The sequence below is a fragment of the Monodon monoceros genome, unplaced genomic scaffold (genome assembly GCF_005190385.1).
Source record: "Monodon monoceros isolate NGI ecotype Baffin Bay Population unplaced genomic scaffold, NGI_Narwhal_1 Super_Scaffold_1, whole genome shotgun sequence".
NCBI classification, from domain to species: Eukaryota; Metazoa; Chordata; class Mammalia; order Artiodactyla; family Monodontidae; genus Monodon; species Monodon monoceros.
The window spans coordinates 56,347,324-56,367,776 of record NW_021703765.1 but is presented as its reverse complement, the minus strand read 5'-3'; the positions used below and the strand labels follow the sequence as shown (position 1 = coordinate 56,367,776).

General features: G+C 42.6%; 1 protein-coding gene across 1 annotated transcript in view; it reads right to left on the bottom strand.

Moving 5' to 3' along the window:
- The window catches only part of PTPRM (protein tyrosine phosphatase receptor type M), a 753,002-nt gene that overhangs the window by 552,814 nt on the left and 179,735 nt on the right, over window positions 1–20,453 (bottom strand). Inside the window, exon 2 of the mRNA XM_029226979.1 lies at window positions 17,873–17,995. Coding sequence (XP_029082812.1) covers window positions 17,873–17,995 — 123 coding nt within the window. The remainder of the gene's footprint in view (window positions 1–17,872; window positions 17,996–20,453) is intronic.

Below are 20,453 nucleotides of genomic sequence, written 5' to 3'. Positions count from 1 at the left end.
TGAAAAAGAATAGATATATGTATATGTATAACTGAATCACCTTGCTGTACACCTGAAACTAATAGAACATTGTAAATCAACTATACTCCAATATAAAATAAAAATTTTAAATAAAATAAAATAAAATTTGTGATTGACATTAAAAAGAAAGGTATCATATGTCAGTCATATAATCAGTGGGCACCAAAAGTCTGAGACATACAAGCCCATGTAATGAGAGGAATGAATCCCAGGAAGCTGAGCACAGATGTTGTCAGAGGAATGGCAGGTGCGGGGAGAGGGGAGCGAAACCACGCAGCACTGACAGAGCAGAACAGAAAGGAAGAGAGCAGAAGCACCACGGGCTCTGCACCCACTCTAGTTTTCCTATATAGAAAGAAAAGTCAGAGTGGTCTTTACATACTTCTACAATACACCACTTCTCCCAGGCCCAAGGTTAAAACTGAATTTAATATATCACATCAGACCTCTATGAAGAATAATCTACAAAAATGATGATGATGTCATCTGTAAATACCCACTGGTATCGATACCTTTAAATTATGAGTTGGCATTTTGGTTTATTAGGAAGCTCCTTCAGATGTATTAAAAATCTGTTTACTCTTAGTATTGGTTTTTTTTGATAAATATATTATCCAGAGAGGTCATATGCAGTGATTTCCCTGGAAAAGCTGACATTTATTCAATGATATTTACTTTGCTGAATTAAGTAGCAATATATGTTCATATATCTTTGTGGTATCTGGGAATTTATCTTCTCAGAGTTAAGGTAAGAGAATATCTGTTTTATAGAAATATTAGGGCATGGTTTAATAACACAGGGCTTAGGAAAGGCTCTACGTGTGTAAAATCTATCAGTTATGGATTAATTCTTCACTGACTTTTATATCAAAACACCATAAAGCTAAAGTTAATTCTCAAAACTTATTTTAGTAAATTAACTGGAATTTTTAAAGATGGCACTTCTTTAAAGAAAAAGAGAGCTTCCCTGGTGGCGCAGTGGTTGAGAGTCCGCCTGCCGATGCAGGGGACACGGGTTCGTGCCCCGGTCTGGGAGGATCCCACATGCCGCGAAGCGGCTGGGCCCGTGAGCCATGGCCGCTGACCCCGCGCGCCTGGAGCCTGTGCTCCGCAACGGGAGAGGCCACAACACTGAGAGGCCCGCGTACCGCAAAAAAAAAAAAAAAAAAAAAGAAAAGAAAGCCAACATTATATTCAATTTCAAGTAATTTTCTCATATAATAATTTACCGGGAAGTACTCTATGACCTTTTTTTAAATGAAATCCTCTAAGGCCAAGTGTGGCAGGGGCTACAGGCTAGTCACTCAATGTTCTGTATTTCCTTCTGCAGGGGAATCTCACTAAACAGTACCCCCAGCTGCCGTTGCAGGTTGCAGGGACCCCCCCCTGAGTTTTTTCTCTCCCCTTCCAAGTCTGGTCCATAGAAACTTCCCATGTGGATCCTCCACGGACTTTCCCCTTTGCCGTCTAGATGTCCACTTGAGGGCAATCTTGGAGAATGCATGTTAAAGACGGCAGAGTCATTTTTGGGCTTTCCTGGTGGCACAGTGGTTAAGAATCCGCCTGCCAATGCAGGGGACATGGGTTTGAGCCCTGGTCTGGGAAGATCCCACATGCCGTGGAGCAACTAAGCCCGTGCACCACAACTACTGAGCCTGCGCTCTAGAGCCCAAGAGCCACAACTAGTGAACCCGTGCACTTAGAGCCCGTGCTCCGCAACAAGAGAAGCCACTGCAGTGAGAAGCCTGTGCACCGCAACGAAGAGTAGCCCCTGCTCGCCGCAACTAGAGAAAGCCCGCACGCAGCAACGAAGACCCAACGCAGCCAAAAATTAATTAATTACTTAAAAAAAATAAAGATGGCAGAGTCCTTTTAAATCTGGACGTCTGGAACAGGGTTCCCAACCCCAAAACCTCCAAACCGGAACCACTCCAGACTATTATATACATGGAAAATAAACATCTCCAGTGTTAAGGCACTAGGATTTTGAGATTTATTTGTCATGGTATCTACTACATCTTTGTATTCTATAAATTCTTAGCAAAAAACAAAGAGCTTCATTTTCTTTAGAAAGCTCTTTAATTTGAAAATAAGGAACTAGATTAGATCACAGGATCTATTGAGTTTGGATGAGTCCTATTCTCAGAACTCATTCAGTAAGTCAATAGACATTTGTGGCATCATCACTGCACTTGCTTTACAAAGTAAGGGAAAATGCCTCCCATGAATGTAATTAATGATTTGACTTGGAAAACAACCTATTTGTAAACTGTGTCTTCAAATTATAGAGAAAGTCTAATACTACAGAAATATGATAAACTACTAGCTCCTTAAAGAACAATGCTTTTGGTCACAATTGGGGTTTTTATTTACTTGTTTGGGAGTCGAGTTGTTTTCCATTTTTTGTTAACCAATTCTCACTTGCAATTCTCAGGTTATAGCAGCTGCTCCCATGAATGACCCCAGGATGTTACCTTTCTTTCCTTTATAATGCACTGGAGGAAAATTCATCAGCTCAGAAAGCACCAGACTTAAGAATGTGAAAAACAATCATGGTCCCCCATTGATTAGTAGAAATAGCAAGAAATGCAACAAATATCATGATGATAAAGGGCTTCACAACAATTAATATTTTTGGAAGGTTTTGTTGAGCTTGTCAAAGATGGGGTCTTAGATGAGCAATCCCTTCTTTAACTCACCGGAACTGAATGGTATAAGTTAATCAAGAAGGAAAGAAAAGAAAAAAATCACTTGAATCAAAAGACTCCTTGGGGCTTCCCTGGTGGCGCAGTGGTTGAGAGTCCGCCTGCCGATGCAGGGGACACGGGTTCGTGCCCCGGTCCAGGAGGATCCCACATGCTGTGGAGCGGCTGGGCCCGTGAGCCATGGCCGCTGGGCCTGAGCTCCCGGAGCCTGTGCTCCACAACGGGAGAGGCCACAACAGTGAGAGGCCCGCGTACCGCCAAAAAAAAAAAAAAAAACTCCTTGGAACCAAGACTGTTTTACAATTTCTCTTTGTGTGAGTTTTATGGAAAGAGGCAAATGAGGATAGCCTCTCTCTACTTCCCATGCTGACCTCAGAAAAAATCTGTGACCAAAGTTTACCCTGCCGGCTGAAAAAATATCTGACCTCTGGGATTTACGCTGAATCACAGAAGGCTGTGGCCTGCAGAGGGATCACAGAGGGTTTAAACCTGCTCCCTGGGGGTGCAGGGGGTTCTCTGCTCTTTGCTTTGCCGTGCATATGTCATCAAAGAAAATATTGTTCTTATGTGCTGGGGAAGGTCGCTAATGATGAAGACCTTATGAAACACAGGAATAAATACCAGTTCTTAACTGGGCCGAAGGAGAGAAAGGGAAGGGGAGCAGAGGGCATGGCTGTTAGCTCATTTGCAGAACTTGACACTGCATTTTATAAGTGCAGCAATGTCACAGGGGCAAGAAGCAGTCCGTCCAATGAAAGAGCAAAGAATTGCACGTCTCCATCTGCTGGGGGACTTGAGGAACTGCCCAAATTAGAAAGTGACTTGGCTTTATGCTGATTAAAATTCTTATTAAAGACACACTGAATCACTTTGCTGTACACCTGAAACTGACACAACATTGTAAATCAACTATACTCCAATATAAAATAAAAATTAAATTAAAAGTGTTTTTAAAAGATACATTAAATAAGAAAAGAAACTACCGCCTCATTTCAGGGGTAAGAAAGTGTGACTGGCCATACCAGTCACAACTACATATCTTTGTCACTTAAAGGTTTCAATGAAACAAATAACACTCCATTTCTTTGATCAGTGTCAGGGCAAACAATGTATGAACCAAGTATAAGCATTTTATAGAGACATACCCTCCATTAGTGAGGCTGCCCTTCCCTCCACGCAATTGTACTTGGGAAAGGAGAAGGGTGTATCTCGGCATCTTGGGGCAGCTGTGGAGGCCAGCCACAGCCAATGGACAGACGGCAACTTCTGGCTCTACATCACATCCATCAAATCTTCTTAGGTAGCCTCGTTAAAGTGTTCTCAGCCTGCAGGGGACTCCAAATAACAAGGACTTTCTAAAGTGAGTCCCAGGCTTCAAAAGCCACCATAATGGGTAAGCAATTAGTAGATTAAGTTAATCCTTAGTAAGTCTCTGCCACTTCATGAATTTAATTTTCTTTTCTTCCGTTCAGCACATTATTCTCTCTTAATACTTGGTCTTTCTGAAAGGCAAGGCATCGCCTCCTTGTATTTATACTTTAGGTTGTCCACGATGTTCTTTACCTCTTAGGATACAAAAACAGTGCCTGCCCACAGCAGGCGCTTCCTAAGGATTTATTGAAAAAGGAGAAAAGTTTCTAGCACTAGAAAGAGCTAGAAAGGTCATCCACGTCTGTCTTCTTCCTCAAGATTAAGTATTAACTACCTCTCATAGCTGTAAAAATCTATAAAGATTACCAGATTCCCCCGTTAACTCTTTCCACAGCTATATTAATATTAAACTCAAAAAATGTTTCTCCATCATGCCTTTTAAATATTAGCAAATCCTGTTAGAACTCATGTCTTTGGAAATAAATGTGTTATCTTACATAACAGGGCTATTGATAGGAGATGTGTGACTAGTAAGTTCACCTAAGAATTTTTTGTCAATTCATACGCAATTTCTATCAAGCACAATTTCTAAGTCTCCCTGAATAATGCTCAGCCATCTTTATAACACTGTGTCACTATGCACTTCATAATAAAGGGGTTGACATTATTTTATCACGACAATATATACGACAGTTCAACAATTAAAAATCTCAGAAGCAGCACTACTGAATGACTTTATACAGGCTTATTCATAAGGAAGAAGTTTAAATAATTCACTTTATCCAATCCACAGCTGTCCAGAAAGGCTACACACAATTTCAAATATATGAATATTAATTCTACTCTCAAATTTTTCTAGAGCACGAGATTTCGTAAACCCCACTTCACAGAATTTGTAATATTCACAGTCGTGTGGCTTCATACAATGTAACTTTGTGTATTACTTCGTTTAGAATGAGTATTTATTAGTGAAAAGAAAATCCTTTTCAACAATAGGAACAAACTATTTATGTTGTCTTTATTCAGAAAGAAGATGTGAATTATAACACTCAAGGATATCCTTTTTTGCCATAGTTGACCGTCGAACAATGCAGGGGTTAGGGGCACCAACCCTCCGCTCAGACAAAAATTCTGGGTATAACTTAGAGGTGGTCCTTCTGTATACACGATTCAGTTGGGCACCCACGATTCAACCAACCATGGGTCATGTGGTACTGTAGTGTTTACTATTGAAAAAAATCTGCATATAAGTGGAACCACACAGTTCAAACTCATGCTGTCAAGGATCAACTGTATTTACAAAACCCTTTCCCCTTCCTTCTTTTCCTTCCAGACTCCTCCAAGCCTTTAACTGTCAATCATCAAGGGAGGCATATCTCTTAAGATGATCTACTTCAGCGGTTCTCAAAGTATCTTCTAGGGACCCCTGAAATCCCCAAGTTACTTACAGGGAGTCCACAAGGTCAAAACTGTTTTCCTGAGAGTAACAGGACATTATTTGACTTTATTATTCCCATGTTGCTCTCAGTTACTAACAGGTGTACATCATTGCTCTGATGGCTAATGGAGTGCACGTACTCTGATGTACGCTGTTTTCAAAATTATTCAGTTTTCATTCAACCCAGAAAATATAAACAGAAACTGCCCACATGATCAGAAGTTCTTTGGATATTTTCAATAACAATCTTAAGGGTGTAAAGGGGTCCTACGACCAAAGAATTTGAGAACCATTCAACAACAACCCCAAAATCTCAGTGGCTTCACACAGGAAGTTTCTCTCACTCAGGCACATGACCCCTGCACTCAGTTGCGTGAGTGTGTGTGTGTGTGTGTGTCTGTGTGTGTGTGTCTGTGTGTGTGTGTGTTGGGAGCAGGGTTGGGTTTCAGGAGGAGTCGTTTCTACATTTCGTCACTCAGGCACCCAGGCTAAAAGCATCGCGATCACCAAGGCAGGAAAAAGGGAAGAGAACACAGGGAATCTGGCTCTAAAAGCTTCTGCCTGAAAGCGACACGTGTCACTTGAACGCACAGTCACCAGCCACAGCAGGTGTGGCCACATCTACATCAGAGGGCACAGAGGTGCACATGCTTCCCTGTTTCTAGAACATGGGAGCTGGAAGCAGTGACTCAACAACCCCCCCCAAATACCACAGGGTTCTCCCTTCAGGTGGCTCTCCTCTTCCCAGCCTCTTGTCCCAGAGTTATTCACCCTCATGACCACGTATTAATGGGGCCTCACAAACCATTACAGGAAACATGTGGAGAGACGCTACTGAAATACGACATACACAGGTTCACATATTTCAATTGTTTTCTATTTCAAAACAATTGCAAAACATCAAATCTAAACAAAATATGGATGGTAAAGGCTTGCCAAAGCTAGTATACAGTGCTATTGTGTAAAATGGGTATTCTAAATGCCTCTGTTTGACCGACATGTAAAACCAATTATTTATAATAATTTGTGCCATCAACAAATGTCCAACACCTTTTTATAAGAGCAAGACCCAGATCAATTCAAATAAATTAACATTCCTGTCTGAAACGACTCATCCAGCCCAAGTAACAAATTCACATGTCAGTGGGGGGCTGCCCCAATGATCCGTCCGCTGAAAAATACAAACTATCATTTTGTTTTCCAAATAACAAGCATTGATTGCAGTGTTAGAAAGGTCACTCGTCATCAGCTCAGTCACTGACCTGCTGGTAAATTGCAGCCTGTCACTCCGCAGGGAGCCAGGACCACCGGGGGAACTCAGGCACGTTGTGTTTATACAGTACAATTGGGGAGGTGACACCATTTCCACAAGGTGTGTGTTTAACAGGACGAGTGTCACGGTCAACAGAGATGGGAAGAGGAAGCAGCATGAAAGGAATGACTATAAGAGAGGTCTCATCATTTCCCAAGATGCCCCCCAGAAACCTACTGATTCCTATTTGCCTTAAACTTGCCTGGATCAAACCCAGTCTATGTCTCCAAGTCTTATGCCAAGGATTTCAATATTCTGTACATTTTCTCTGGGTCACAGAAGAAAAGATGTTCCCTAGAAGGAACCAGGAGAAATAAAATTAAGAAGCACCTCTGTATTAGGAAACCTGAAGCATTCAAAAAAGAACAGGGCATTGGAAAAAACAGCTTCCCGTGGTATCCTCTCAGAGGGCACCGCTGTATTCACATGCTACCCCGCACATATGGGGTATAGTCAGTTGCATAATGGGTTGTCTGGATGTGTCGTCCACCACAACAAGGAGTTAGGATGTCCAGCCGGCAACTAATTAAACAGCCATATTTATCTCCCTTTCAACCACTTAAGCTTTTAAATATCACTTTAAGATATAATTTATCACAATCTCCTAGGATAAAATATCTGTCAACTATGAATTAAAGTCCACTTATTTAATGATCCGCTCAATCATTTCATGAAGCTTGCCAAGAAATTCTTTATGAATTTTTCTGTGTTCAGCCCCACATTATGGACGAGATACAAATGAATTCAAGCATGTACCCAAAAATAAAATGTAATAATTCCTTATGCGTCTTCTTACAAAGTTCCAGTTAGCCACCAAAATATCTACCAATAGGATAACGATCTTTATACTTGATTCACCCACCAAGGCATAAGACCGCAGCGTGAAGCATCTGTCCTATTTTAGAAAGTCCTAAAATTATATCCCTGAAGTGTGTCACTGTACATGGGCCCATCAGCTCCACTAAACTTCTCCGGTGAAGACCAAGGAATCAACCCGAGATGCTCAGAAGGGAAAATGGGAGTCAACCCAGGCTTCTTAAATATAAATATTTCCAGTGTGATTTGACAGGATAGCTTTTTGCCTAAAAGGCATCTGTGGATAAGAATCTCATTGGCACTAAGTCAGTGAAGCTCCATGTGTCTTTTGTTTCCCACATTTATAGTACAAATTTTGCTTAGTTTTAAAACTATAGAAAAGTTGAAAAAGTAGTATGATAAATGTTTATACATACTTCACCCAGGCTTAACAACTGTTAACATCTCACCACATTTGCACACGTACTCTGTCACACATACACACACACACACACACACACACACACACTTTTTAACATGAATCTCCTAAGAACAAGGAAATTCTCCTACATATTCCTATGCTTTGTGATAGGATACTTATTTACTAACCAAACTTCCTTCTTTTTTTTTTTTTAACATCTTTATTGGAGTAAAATTGCTTTACAATGGTGTGTTAGTTTCTGCTGTATAACAAAGTGAATCAGCTATACGTATACATATGTCCCCATATCTCAAACTTCCTTCTTACATCTTTTCCTGATCCTTCGTATGAGCAGTTCTTTCTTTTCCTCTCTGCAAACAGAGTCAATTCCTTTCTCGTTCCCTTTGTCAGAAATCGAGTCAAATGGCCTCCTTGCTGTGCATCCTGCACCAGCTCAGGACGGCCTTTGGGAGTCTTTCCTCCAGCCTCGCCCCTTTCCTCCCCATCCGCAGTGCCTGCAGTCCCGACACTGTCCGCTCCTGAGCAGCCCTGGGCAAGCCTGTGCCCCCCGCTGGCCAGCACTGCCGCGGGACAGGGCGATCCTTCTGTCCGGCAGGCCCGCCGGCTCTGGTCCCACTCCTCATGCTTGCCTGGCCCCTCTCGGGTGCCACCTCCTCCATCAGGCCTTCTGCTTGCCCTCACCCCTGGCCTCTGTCTGGGCAGCAGCCTGGCCCCCACCGGAGCACTGGGCCCACCACTTCTGTTCTGGAAGACTGGTTCTGGGTCATCGCTACATCCCAGTGCCCGGAGCACACACAGGGCCTCACACAGTTGGAGGCCCAAAGAGGGAAGGGCCTTCCATCTCTTCCTGGTCTATGGCAAAAAGAACAATCCAGGCTTAACTAGTTCTTCTCTAAATGTATTCATCTCTTCCATTTCTTGGACCATGGGAGGCCCCGAAGGGGCTGAAAGGGGACCTTGCCCCTGTGATGGTCTGGTCTGTGGCAGGCTGGAGACAGGGGTGACTGGACCCCGGCACCACACAGAATGGCCCAGGCCTTCCCCACGCTGGTGTCTGTGTGAGGACAGCTTCATGCCACCATCAACCTGCCAGCTAGCACACCAGCGGCCCACCCAAAACTCCTCTGACCCAAAGACCCTGCCTTCCATTAAGAGAGGCTGCCACTCCCTGGACCCGACTGGTAAGTCTTCCTCAGGCCTAGGGTTCTCTGGTCTCCGGTCCAGCCCCACTCGCTGCCCCTCTGTAGTCCAAGGTATCTCAAAAGATGGTAAGGCTGTCTCCAAGTGTCCCATCAAAACCTGCTGTCCCTTCTCCCCACCCTCCTCCCTTCCAACAACGCGGCCAGGCCCAGCTCCAGGGCGCCTGCACACAGAACACAGAGTACGTGGGCACCAGCCAGCACCTGGGTGTGAGTTTCTCAGCCTGGCATCACAACTGCCCAGTGGACCCATGGCCCTGGACTCCGCCCTGGACCCTCAGCCCCTCCTCAACTCAGCCACAGAAAGATTTACAGCATCTGTCACGATTGGTCTGCGTGTTTATTCCATTACTTGGTTTCACATAACTCTTATGGTGTCATCTCGTACAATTTGACGGGAAATTAAGCAAGAAAGAAACCTATTTTAAAAACACATATTGGGACTTCCCTGGTGGCGCAGTGGTTAAGAATCTGCCTGCCAACGCAGGGGACATGGGTTCGATCCCTGGTCTGGGAAGATCGCACATGCCGCGGAGCAACTAAGCCCATACGCCACAACTACTGAGCCTGCACACCTAGAGCCAATGTTCTGAAACAAGAGAAGCCACCGCAATCTCACCACAACTAGAGAAAGCCTGTGCGCAGCAATGAAGACCCAATGCAGCCTTAAATTAATTAATTTTAAAAAACACAAACAAACATTTATATGTACGGGCTCACTTGTATACTTTTTAGCAAATATTTAAAAAATAGTCAGCCACTGTTCTTCCTTTTTGTAACAGTTTCCCAATCAGCCAAGACAGGAATTTAGAACAAATCTAAAGGAGAACATTTGTGGAACACTGAATATAAACTACTGAAATAAATGTTCATACAGAATACGCTGGCCCCCTTGAAACACTTAACTATTAAAAATTAAGACACTTTTCAAAAAAAGAATGACTGCCCTGATCTTGAATAAAAACTGAATCATAGGAAACATTATGCGGAATGAAATAAGCCAGACATAAAAGAACCACTATTGCATGATGCCTCTTACATGGGGTACCCAGAGTGGACCAATTCATAGACACAGGAAGGAGGATGGTGATGGCCAGGGGCTGGGGAGAGGGGGGACGGGGAGTTAGTGTTTAATGGGTACAAAGTTTCAGTTTGGGAAGATGAAAAAGTTTCTGGAGATGGATGGTGGTGATGGTTGCACAGCAGTATGAATGTACTTAATGCCACAGAACTGTACTCTTTTTTTTTTTTTTTTTTGTGGTACACGGGCCTCTCACTGTTGTGGCCTCTCCCGTTGCGGAGCACAGGCTCCGGACGTGCAGGCTCAGCGGCCATGGCTCACGGGCCCAGCCGCTCCACGGCATGTGGGATCTTCCCGGACCGGGGCACGAACCCGTGTCCCCTGCATCGGCAGGCAGACTCTCAACCACTGCACCACCAGGGAAGCCCAGACTCTACTCTCAAAAACGGTAAATTGGGGACTTCCCTGGTGGTCCAGTGGTTAAGACTTCGCCTTCCAATGCAGGGGGTGCTGGTTCGATCCCTGGTCAGGAAGGTAAGATCCCACATGCCCCAAGGCCAAAAAAACCAAAACATAAAACAGAAGCAATATTGTAACAAATTCAGTAAAGACTTTTACAAAAATGGTCCACACCAAACAAATCTTTAAAAAAAATGGTAAATTGTATGTTACGTGTTTTTACCTCTGAATGGAGCACACTGTCTACACTCATGTTAAAATGAGTCCACCCAGAGCCCTCTACTGTTTAACTAAGAACTCCCCAAAGATCACTGATCTGAAATGGGGTTCTTTTGTTATCATCTAAAGTTATTTTTCTAAATTTTGTAACTTAGAAACTGCTGGCAGGATGCAATGCCAGTCCAGTTCCTTTCACCGTGTCTCATCATTCACTGTTTCAAAGCTACTGGAAACCCATTTTGAGCATCACCAGGGTGACATGAGTGAGATGCAGAGAGGATGCTCATCAAGGACCATCCTACACCTTAGATGTCAGGCAGGGGCCTCACTATGGGACACGTGAATAAGATGCTCAAAGACAATAAAACGTGTCATTTCCTGAGTTCTGGAGCAGAAATATTCAGAATCAACTAAAATAACACCAAATTCAATAACCTCCCCCACATTTTTAAAGTATTTTATAATACTTTTTATTACAAAGTTACACTTAATCATAAAGAAAATGTGTAATGTAGAAGTGACAGGACAATTACCCCCAATCCTACCATCCTGGCAAAAAAAGTTCATATTTTAATGGACTTCTCTCAACTTGCTTTTCGATCCATTCAAAAATTATATGAAGATCTATGCCTTTTGTTTCTTATTTGGTATCACTTACAAGGGAAAATAGGAAATCGGCATGAACTGCCCGCTTCACAGAGAGTCCAAATTAAACTAAAAGATGAATTCCTACCAACTGCTCCTGGAAAGTTACTTAGTAATAGAAGAAGGACGTTTCTTGAATTCTGTGCTGGGCCAGGTAGGAGGCTAAGTCTCTGAAGTGGATAATTTTGTCTCCCTTGGTCAATAACCCCATGAGGCAGGTTCTAAACGCCTTTCCAACACCTTCGGGATCCTGTAGGGCTGACGGCCCCCTCCCCCCACAGAGCTCCCCCTGCCTCAGCCTCTGCCCCTGCTCTTCCCCTCTGGGAGGACCACTCAGCCTCCAGGCCTCCTTGTCCCTGGGTGGGACCCCATCTCTGCTCACAGAGCGGCTGCTCCTGTCTGCCGCTCCCATCCCTTACTAAGCCCTTGTCCTGATTTAGTTTTTCTTCACAGCCCTAGAATGTCTCCCCATCACACTCTAAGTCTGTCTGCTTATCACAGCCCGCATGCCTCACAATCAGCAAGAGCACAGACTCCATTATTGTCGCTCCAGCTCCTAGCACCAGGCCCCTGGACATCACTCCACGAACACGTATCACGAACTAATCCTACACCCATGAGGAGCCTGAGGACCTGAGAGCTGAAGAGTCGGCCAAGGCCCACAGCTGTGAAGCCACAGAGCCAGAATCTGACCCGGGAGTGGGCAGTAACCCCACGGGGAGAGCCTTAGAGTTCATTTCCAGAAGATCCAAATAATTGCCACCTGGGAGGAAGGCTGCCCGTGCCCCCCTCACTAGATGCAAGTGCTCGGGTGGGAAGTTGCCTCCCTGGCACTCAGAAAAGCAAAAATGGGGGCTTTTCTCTCCTATAAGCCTGGGGCAGGTGTATCTTCTCTGAACTTCAGTCCTCTTGGATGTAAAACAGATATAACGCCGTCTGATCTCCCAGGGTTGTCATGAGGATCAGAGGATACACAGCAAAGAAGCAACTTTTGTCAGCTGCTAGGAGTCACGTACGTGTACAAGATTACTTTGGTTTATGAGGGAGAATTATCAGAAGGTACTGCACTGCCACTTGCCTGGGATTTCAATGTTTTTGCTCTTGTTTTTTGCTTTTTGTGTGTTTTTAAGAGACAGCACAGCCAAGAAAGCTAAATTTGATGCTAAGGTGTGCTGAGTCTGATGAACTAAATTTCATATTACCTTTTACATTTTTACATCCAGAAAGTCATTAATTAATGAGGGGAAACATGGTCTCACAGGATCTGATCTTTTGGCAATCCAAGAATAATCTCACTAGACTGAGAATGTAGGTGCATCGCCAGGGAGGGGATCCTTATTTGGTTCGTTCAGCAATGAAGCCCAAGCATCTTGAACGATGCCTCACACATAGCAGGTGTTCAATACATATTTGTTGAATGTTGACAGATTCAAAGAATGAAAGAAATAATTAAACAACTGTGCGAATGTTCTTTGCCAAAAATATTACTCACTAGATACACACTGAAATTTAAGGAGGAAAAATGTATTTTCAAGCCCAAAGTCTTCTGCTCTTTGTCACTCAAAGAGCAGAAGACTTTGCATAAGCCCTGAAGTGTGAATACATAGGACGTCTTCCCCAGTAGGAGGAAAACATGCCCGGTGAACGCACCCCAAGAGAAAACTGCAATTCCTTTGTCTGTCAATCCATCATCTTTCTCAAAACAAATACATGTAGTCACTTTTTTTCTATTTTCTGGGGCATCACACTAAGAGTCCACATGGCTTCTTCATCCTGCATGGCCCTCTCTCTGCCTTTCACATGGATACCCTCGGAAATGACTCACTCCTCAGTCACAACATCTCCACAAAGATCGACAACCCCACCACTCCCAATCTGTATTACGTAAAACCAAGATGTGGAGGCCAAGTGAGGTTGCCCAGGATGCACACTATACAACCTGTATAGGAGCACTATACAACCTGGAAGAGTATTACATTCTCCCAGCACTAGGGCCCAATTTACTTCATTACAGCCTTTTTAGAGGTATGATGTTTTACGGGGACCACAGGGGTTATAAATAAATGTCAATTTTATAAGTATCAAATGGCTATGGTTGTAAGCTACCTTTACATTTTTAATATTATGGATGAATTTATTGCTAATTTTTTAAATTAAACAGGATCACATTTTCTAATACACAAGATATGGAATATGTTAAAATCCATTTCATAAAACTGGACCACTAGGGTCCAAACACGAATACTTTAACAACATGTAAACACATCAACTATTCTCAAACCGTGCACATGTTTTTACACCACGAAACACTCCTAATCAAATACTTCTTAGTCTATAGGGATAATCATACAAGGCACTGCTCTATATAAAGTGATAGAGACAATGGTGCCATCAAAATGTACCAGGTTATCATCTGGTTACTTCATCAAGGGTTCTTGTGCTCAGAGTATAATCCTTACGGTAAAGTTTAAGAGAGTCGCCCATTGCTAATGGAGCTCAATGAATATGAAATGAACCACGTGCTTTCCAATAAAAGAGAAATCACATGTAGCACGCTTTCACCATCAGGAAAACTGTGTGGTTCAGAGCTAGCTGCAAAAGTATCATCAACTATCACATAAATGTTGGCTTGAAATACAAAACAATTAAATGACATTTGGTATTTATTTTCCCTAACTATGTATTTCCATAGCTAACATCACAGCATCAGAATAGTTATCAACTAAAGCTCCAGACTGTATTTAAATAGTTTAAATGTGGTTAAAAAATAACCTCACATGTGAAGATACAGAGAAACAAACCCTGCACACTGAAGCATCATTTTCCAAAAAGACACAGAAAAAGTAAACTTTAATTACAGTAAATTTAAAAATCAGAGTAAAAATTTTAGTCTATCTCACCATCATAATTGTTAAATTCATCTTGGCAGATTATTTGCTTATTAGAATCACAAGAGTTCCACAAGGATATTGGTACTAAACAGTAAAGAATGTCACGGTGCTTTCCAATAGATAGCAAATTTATGGGAAAGATAGAGAAAATCCCTGATCATCACATTTTTTTTTCTTACTGATTTTAATAGCCCAATGTTTGGAAAAGAAGTCATCTGAAAGTGGAAGAAAATGTGAAAAAATGTTTATATGTTAATAGTTATAATATCAACACAGAAAATCATTACCATATAAGCCAGGAGTCCAAAACAATTAAAGCTGATGCCAAAATGGTCTAAGACAGAGGTTAGCGTAATTGTTGTGGAAAAGGCCCAGAAACGGGATATCTAGGCTTTGTGAACCCTACAGCCTCTGTTCCAACTACTCAGACTACTCAGCTCTGTCACTGCGGCCCAAAAGCAGGCACAGACAAGATGTAACAAATGGGCGTGGCCGTGTGCCAACAAAACTTCGTTTATGGACACTGAAATTGGAATTTCGTGTGTCACAAAATAGTATTATTATTATTTTGATTTTAAAAAACCATTTAGGACTTCCCTGGTGGCACAGTGGTTAAGAATCCACCTGCCAATGCAGGGGACACGGGTTTGAGCCCTGGTCTGGGAACATCCCACATGCTGCGGAGTGGCTGAGCCCATGTGCCACGGCTGTTGAGCCTGCACTCTAGAGCCCGCGACCCACAACTACTGAGCCTGCATGCCACAACTACTGAAGCCCACGCACCTGGAGCTCGTGCTCCGCAACGGGAGAGGCCACCGCAGTGAGAGGCCCGTGCACCTAGGCGAGGAGTAGCCCCCGCTCGCCGCACATAAAGGAGGCCTGAGTGCAGCAACGAGGACCCAATGCAGCCATAAGTAAATAAATAAATGAATAAAGTTTTTAAAAAATAATAAAAATGTAAAAACCATTCCTAGCATGCAAACCACACCAAAAAAACAGCAGCTAACTGGCTGTGGCTGGCAGGATATAGTTTGCCAACCCTGGGTCTAAGGCATCACAGAACCAGCCTGCACGTGCAAGACCAAATACAAATACACATGTGAGAACAAATCCAACAATATTTTAAATAAAGGTTTTTAAAAATTAGCCCTTGTAAAGCTATGGTTGTATCTGATCTTGCCACCCACTTACCCTGAGAAATTCATAAAACTAGTTTCTGTTTTAGTGTAAGAAGGCCAGCCTTGGCATTTGGTTTTGAAAGGAATAAATTTTATACCTATTAATGAAAAGGGAGGAGAAGGAAGAGGCAAAATCCTGAAATTGAAGAGTATTTAAAACTCATGGCTGTATAGACATACTGGAAACTCAGTTTTCACATCCATACCTCAGGATAGCATATGCACGTTTACAAGACGGTAATTTCTAACAATGACATTTCATTGAGAACTTAACTTCTCACTTTTGGTGGGTAGGTCAGCTGGGCCCAAGTCCATGTCCTCCAAAAACACTGGGCTTACAGTAAGAAAACTGCTCTTAGAATACTTCTAGTCTATACCACACTTAATTCTATGCACTTTTAGATTGCTCGCTAGTTGTATTTTTGTAACCCTCTTTCCCAAGTAGGTAAGTTCCTAGAAAGAATCATCTCATAATCCTTCATCTCCCTCAGTAATCACGATTAGTATACACTAGGGCTCAAAGAAGTTTTTTTTTTTAATAACTAAAGTTTGTTTAACAAATAGTAGGAAAAAATACATTTTACATTTTTGGTAAATTTTTTTTTTTTTTTTTTTTTTTGCGGTACGCAGGCCTCTCACTGTTGTGGCCTCTCCCGTTGTGGAGCACAGGCTCCGGGCGCGCAGGCTCAGCGGCCATGGCTCACGGGCCCAGCCGCTCCACGGCATGTGAGATCCTCCTGGGACGGGGCACGAACCCGCATCCCCTGCATCGACAGGCAGACTCTCAACCACTGTGCCACCAGGGAAGCCCTTGGTAAACATTTTAATGTGGCAGAAGAACTATCCATTTTCAGGAGCCTTATCTGGACCCATGTCCATAGGCAGAGTCAGAGGAGAGACAACCCACTGCTAGTCTTTCCCCAACTCCCTCCAGACCTGCTGACACCCAAACCACCCACATGTCCTAACCCTAACCCAAAACTTGCGCCCTGTTTGGGGGTAGGTGTTGAGGATACATCTTATGTAACCATCAGAAACCAGTTGGAATTGACAAAAGTGTTAGAAAAGATAACATTCAGAGATCTTAAGTTACAAAGTCCTAATATTAATCACCAAGTATTCTATCAGTCAACAGAAGAAAAATAAATTCAAGCAGAATGTTTAATGCCCCCACTTCATTCTTCCAAAGGCAGAAGGGCCTTCAAAGGCCAAATACTTGCAAGGTCACTCTCCCTGTGTTGCTTCAATTACCCAACTGACTATTCCAGGGTGCAACTGGTCTCTGACACGTGTAACCATTTTTGTAATGGCCTCTACTAGAAACCCATCCTTTCTATATTTAAAGCTTGGACATCTTGGTCTGAGATGGTATTACGGGACATCAGAAAGAAGTAAAGGACAAGATGGTAACAAGAAGCTACACCTCCCCCTCCTTCATATCTTCCAGTTTGAATCCTGAATGGGACACAGTCATCAGCCCATCTGTCAAGTGAATCTGCAAATCTAAAATTTTAAATGGATACGCAACACCAACAGCCTAAAAATGGTGTCTATTAAAATGATCAAGCGCCAATCTGATTAGAGTCCGTGAGTCACCATCTTCCTGATCTTCCAACTAAAGAAGTAGAACTCTTGCTGGTGTTCAGTGGATCAAATGTTTCTCACTCATCAGAACATTTACTAAGTGCTTCTACAGTGGAAAAAGGATCCACACTCATGCAAAACCATTTTATCAGAATGCTTTGAAGATCACTAGCAACCTCCAGATCCCCCAGGTGCCAGATGAGTCACCTCCCAAGGTCTATTTGTGATGGAGACTTTGTTATTTGGATTCCCCAGCTAGAGTTCCAATCACCAAACTCATCTGCCAGAAGAGACGTCGATCTATTTCCCATATGTTCTGGTACTTGGGAAAGGATCAATTGGGTAATGGCCATTAATCTAGCTCAGGTGTATCTAACAATAAAGGAAGTAAGCTTTACATTTTAAAGGGAGAGATACAAGGGTCAACTCTTTGTCATTGGTCCTCACATACCATCCCCACCAGCTAATCAGCCTTTGCCACCGAACTCCAAGACCAACACCCTCACTCATTCAACCAATACCCAGTGAACATTTACTGTGATTAAGACTCCTGTGTACCTTTGGTTTTAAAAAGGGAACTTTAAAAGCAAACCTGATGGCATCCATGGATCAGAGGTTGGTTTGGTCAAGGTGTTCACTTGTTCCCAGTTGAAGTCATGATCTTCAGCCTGACTGTATCCACACGTGCTATAAGGCTCATCGAAGAGGCAACCACCTAAAATGTAAAAGAAGGAAGAGTAGCATTAATAAATAATGACCAGAGGTCTGGGGTAAGCTATGATGACTGCAGGGAACCATAAACCTACTCGATGCTCAAAGCGATTTGATTTGGCCTTTTTGCTCAGGAGCTGTGGATCCTGACCCCATTGCATCCTTGCGAAGCGCTAGCTGAGTATTCACCATGCCTTGTCGATAATTCTATATTATATTGCTCTCCCAAAAGAATCCAACGTCTGTATAATCCAACTGAAAGTAAGACCTAAGCAGATTTGTAACTCATATTCTCCAGATTCATATGAATTAGGCATAATTGATCTTGTGTTCAAAACTTTAATAGAACCATCCTAGGTGTTCAATGTGTTTTCAATAGAAAAAAAAACCCATTATAATTTGTCCAAAAAAATGAAGAGAGATACTTCCACCATACCACTGGTAGAGGACAAAACACAGTAAATATTATGGACCTAGCTTGCAAAATATTTTTCTAAGGATTATTCTGAATCGAACATAGAAACAGGTTTTGCTTTAATACTTTGGAGATTTGAGGTCTCAAAATTAAAAGAGATGATAAATTTGCCTACAGTCCACACAATTTTGAAAGGCAAGAATAAATCCACAACTACACATGTGGTAAACATCTGCTTGATGTCGATGCTGAAAATGAAGCAACTTAAACAAAGAATAAAAGAAAATGCAGTAGATGCAAAGCAGGTCCGCTGTTTCAGCACCCTGGGCACTGTGATGATTTTAAGTCCCAGCCCACATCCTCTTAAGTGTCCCCTGTTGACTTTAAATTATTATAGCATCAAATCTTTCCCCCAATGTTTCACATTGCCAAAGTGAAGGATTGCATCAATCATCTTAATATCATGAAAATTCTACTGCCCATTATATAATGCTATTAATTATATCAATTTAAAAGATTAATTATAATCACTTGCCAATGATGAGAATTAAGGGTCTGGTCAAGAAAACACAGACATAAGAATATAATTACCCTATGGCTGTACTGTATGCCCTGGCAGCAAGAAAATAAATAAAACAATAATAATAAAGCAACTGCACAAACTCAGAGGTAGGGTCACCTGGTCCGATTTCCATCCACATGCTTCCATCAGTTCTACAACCTTCTAGACAGACAGACAGCTTCTGAACAGGTGGGCACCCAGCATTTAGAAAAGCATACCTCCCACGTAGACAATTCCCCTTAAAAAGGCCCAAACACTGCTTCCTGAAATGTATACCCATTTATCTCAGCTCTTCCCTGTGAAGAAACAGTGAAAAAATCTCAGCTCTTACACGGGAAAGCTAACTATTTGAAAAGAGCCATCAAGTTCTATATTTTTGCTTCTCCAGGCAAAACATGCTTTGCTCCCCCTTCCTCCCTCTCACTACAATGTTCTCAGATGTTTGCCATCCTGGCAGGTGTTCTGAACACTGTCCAGTTCATCAGCACTCTTCCAAACCAATGACTCCCAGTACTGCAGCCCGAATTCAACTGGCTACTTCCCTTGACCTCAGACTGTCAACAGTCTGAGCTGACTGCTGGTCTATCCCGAGATTCCTGGAGCCTGGAATCCCACATGTCTTCCTTATACCACTGCCATGGAGTCATTTCTCCCCTTTGCAATAAGGGAAGTGACTTTCTGTACATTTATCCTTTCTAAACCCCATATAATGTTTTCAGGGCATCTCTCCAGCCTGTTGAGAGCTTTTGGGATCCTGATTTTGCCATTTGGGTGTCAGTCTTCCTACCTAGATTTGGGTGATTTGCCAATTTGATTAAGCATGCTTTCTGTCTGCCTCCAAATCACTGAGAAAAAACGTTCAACAGGGCAGAGACAGGGGACCTCGGGCCATTTTCCTCGGGCCATTTTAAGAGGTGTCCCCCAGCTTTCCGCTTTTGTCTTAGTCACTGGCTCTAGGCATGATGGTGAAATCAGTGGCCCTGGACACCATCCTCTGTAACACTTTTAACAGAACTGGCCAATTAAACATTCTGCTGGGAACAGAAAACTCATTATAAAGATACAGCATTAACTCAATACTTCACCTTGACAACAATTGGTAATTTATACTTCCCTCTTACTCAGCTTTAACAAGTTCAGAAACACAGTGGATTTGTTTTAAGCACATAATACTAACAACTTTCCAATTTGGGGTAAGAAATGTTAGAAGGCTACGCAAACGTTTATGAGAAATATTTTCCCTTGGTTGCAAATCCTAATTTTGATATAGAAAATAGCTTCAGTGCTGTAGGAATAAGCCCAAACAGCAGTAGCACTAATAATATTCAAAAGAATGAAAGAACCATGAATTTTGACAGAAAAGGGACCCACCCCAATAGAAGCATAGATAGCACTTTACTGAAAGTCCTGCAGTGCAATCTTAAACAGTGAGAAATAGCTTGCGGCGGGCGGGGGGCATCTGCAAAACAGCTCAAGTCTGGTTAA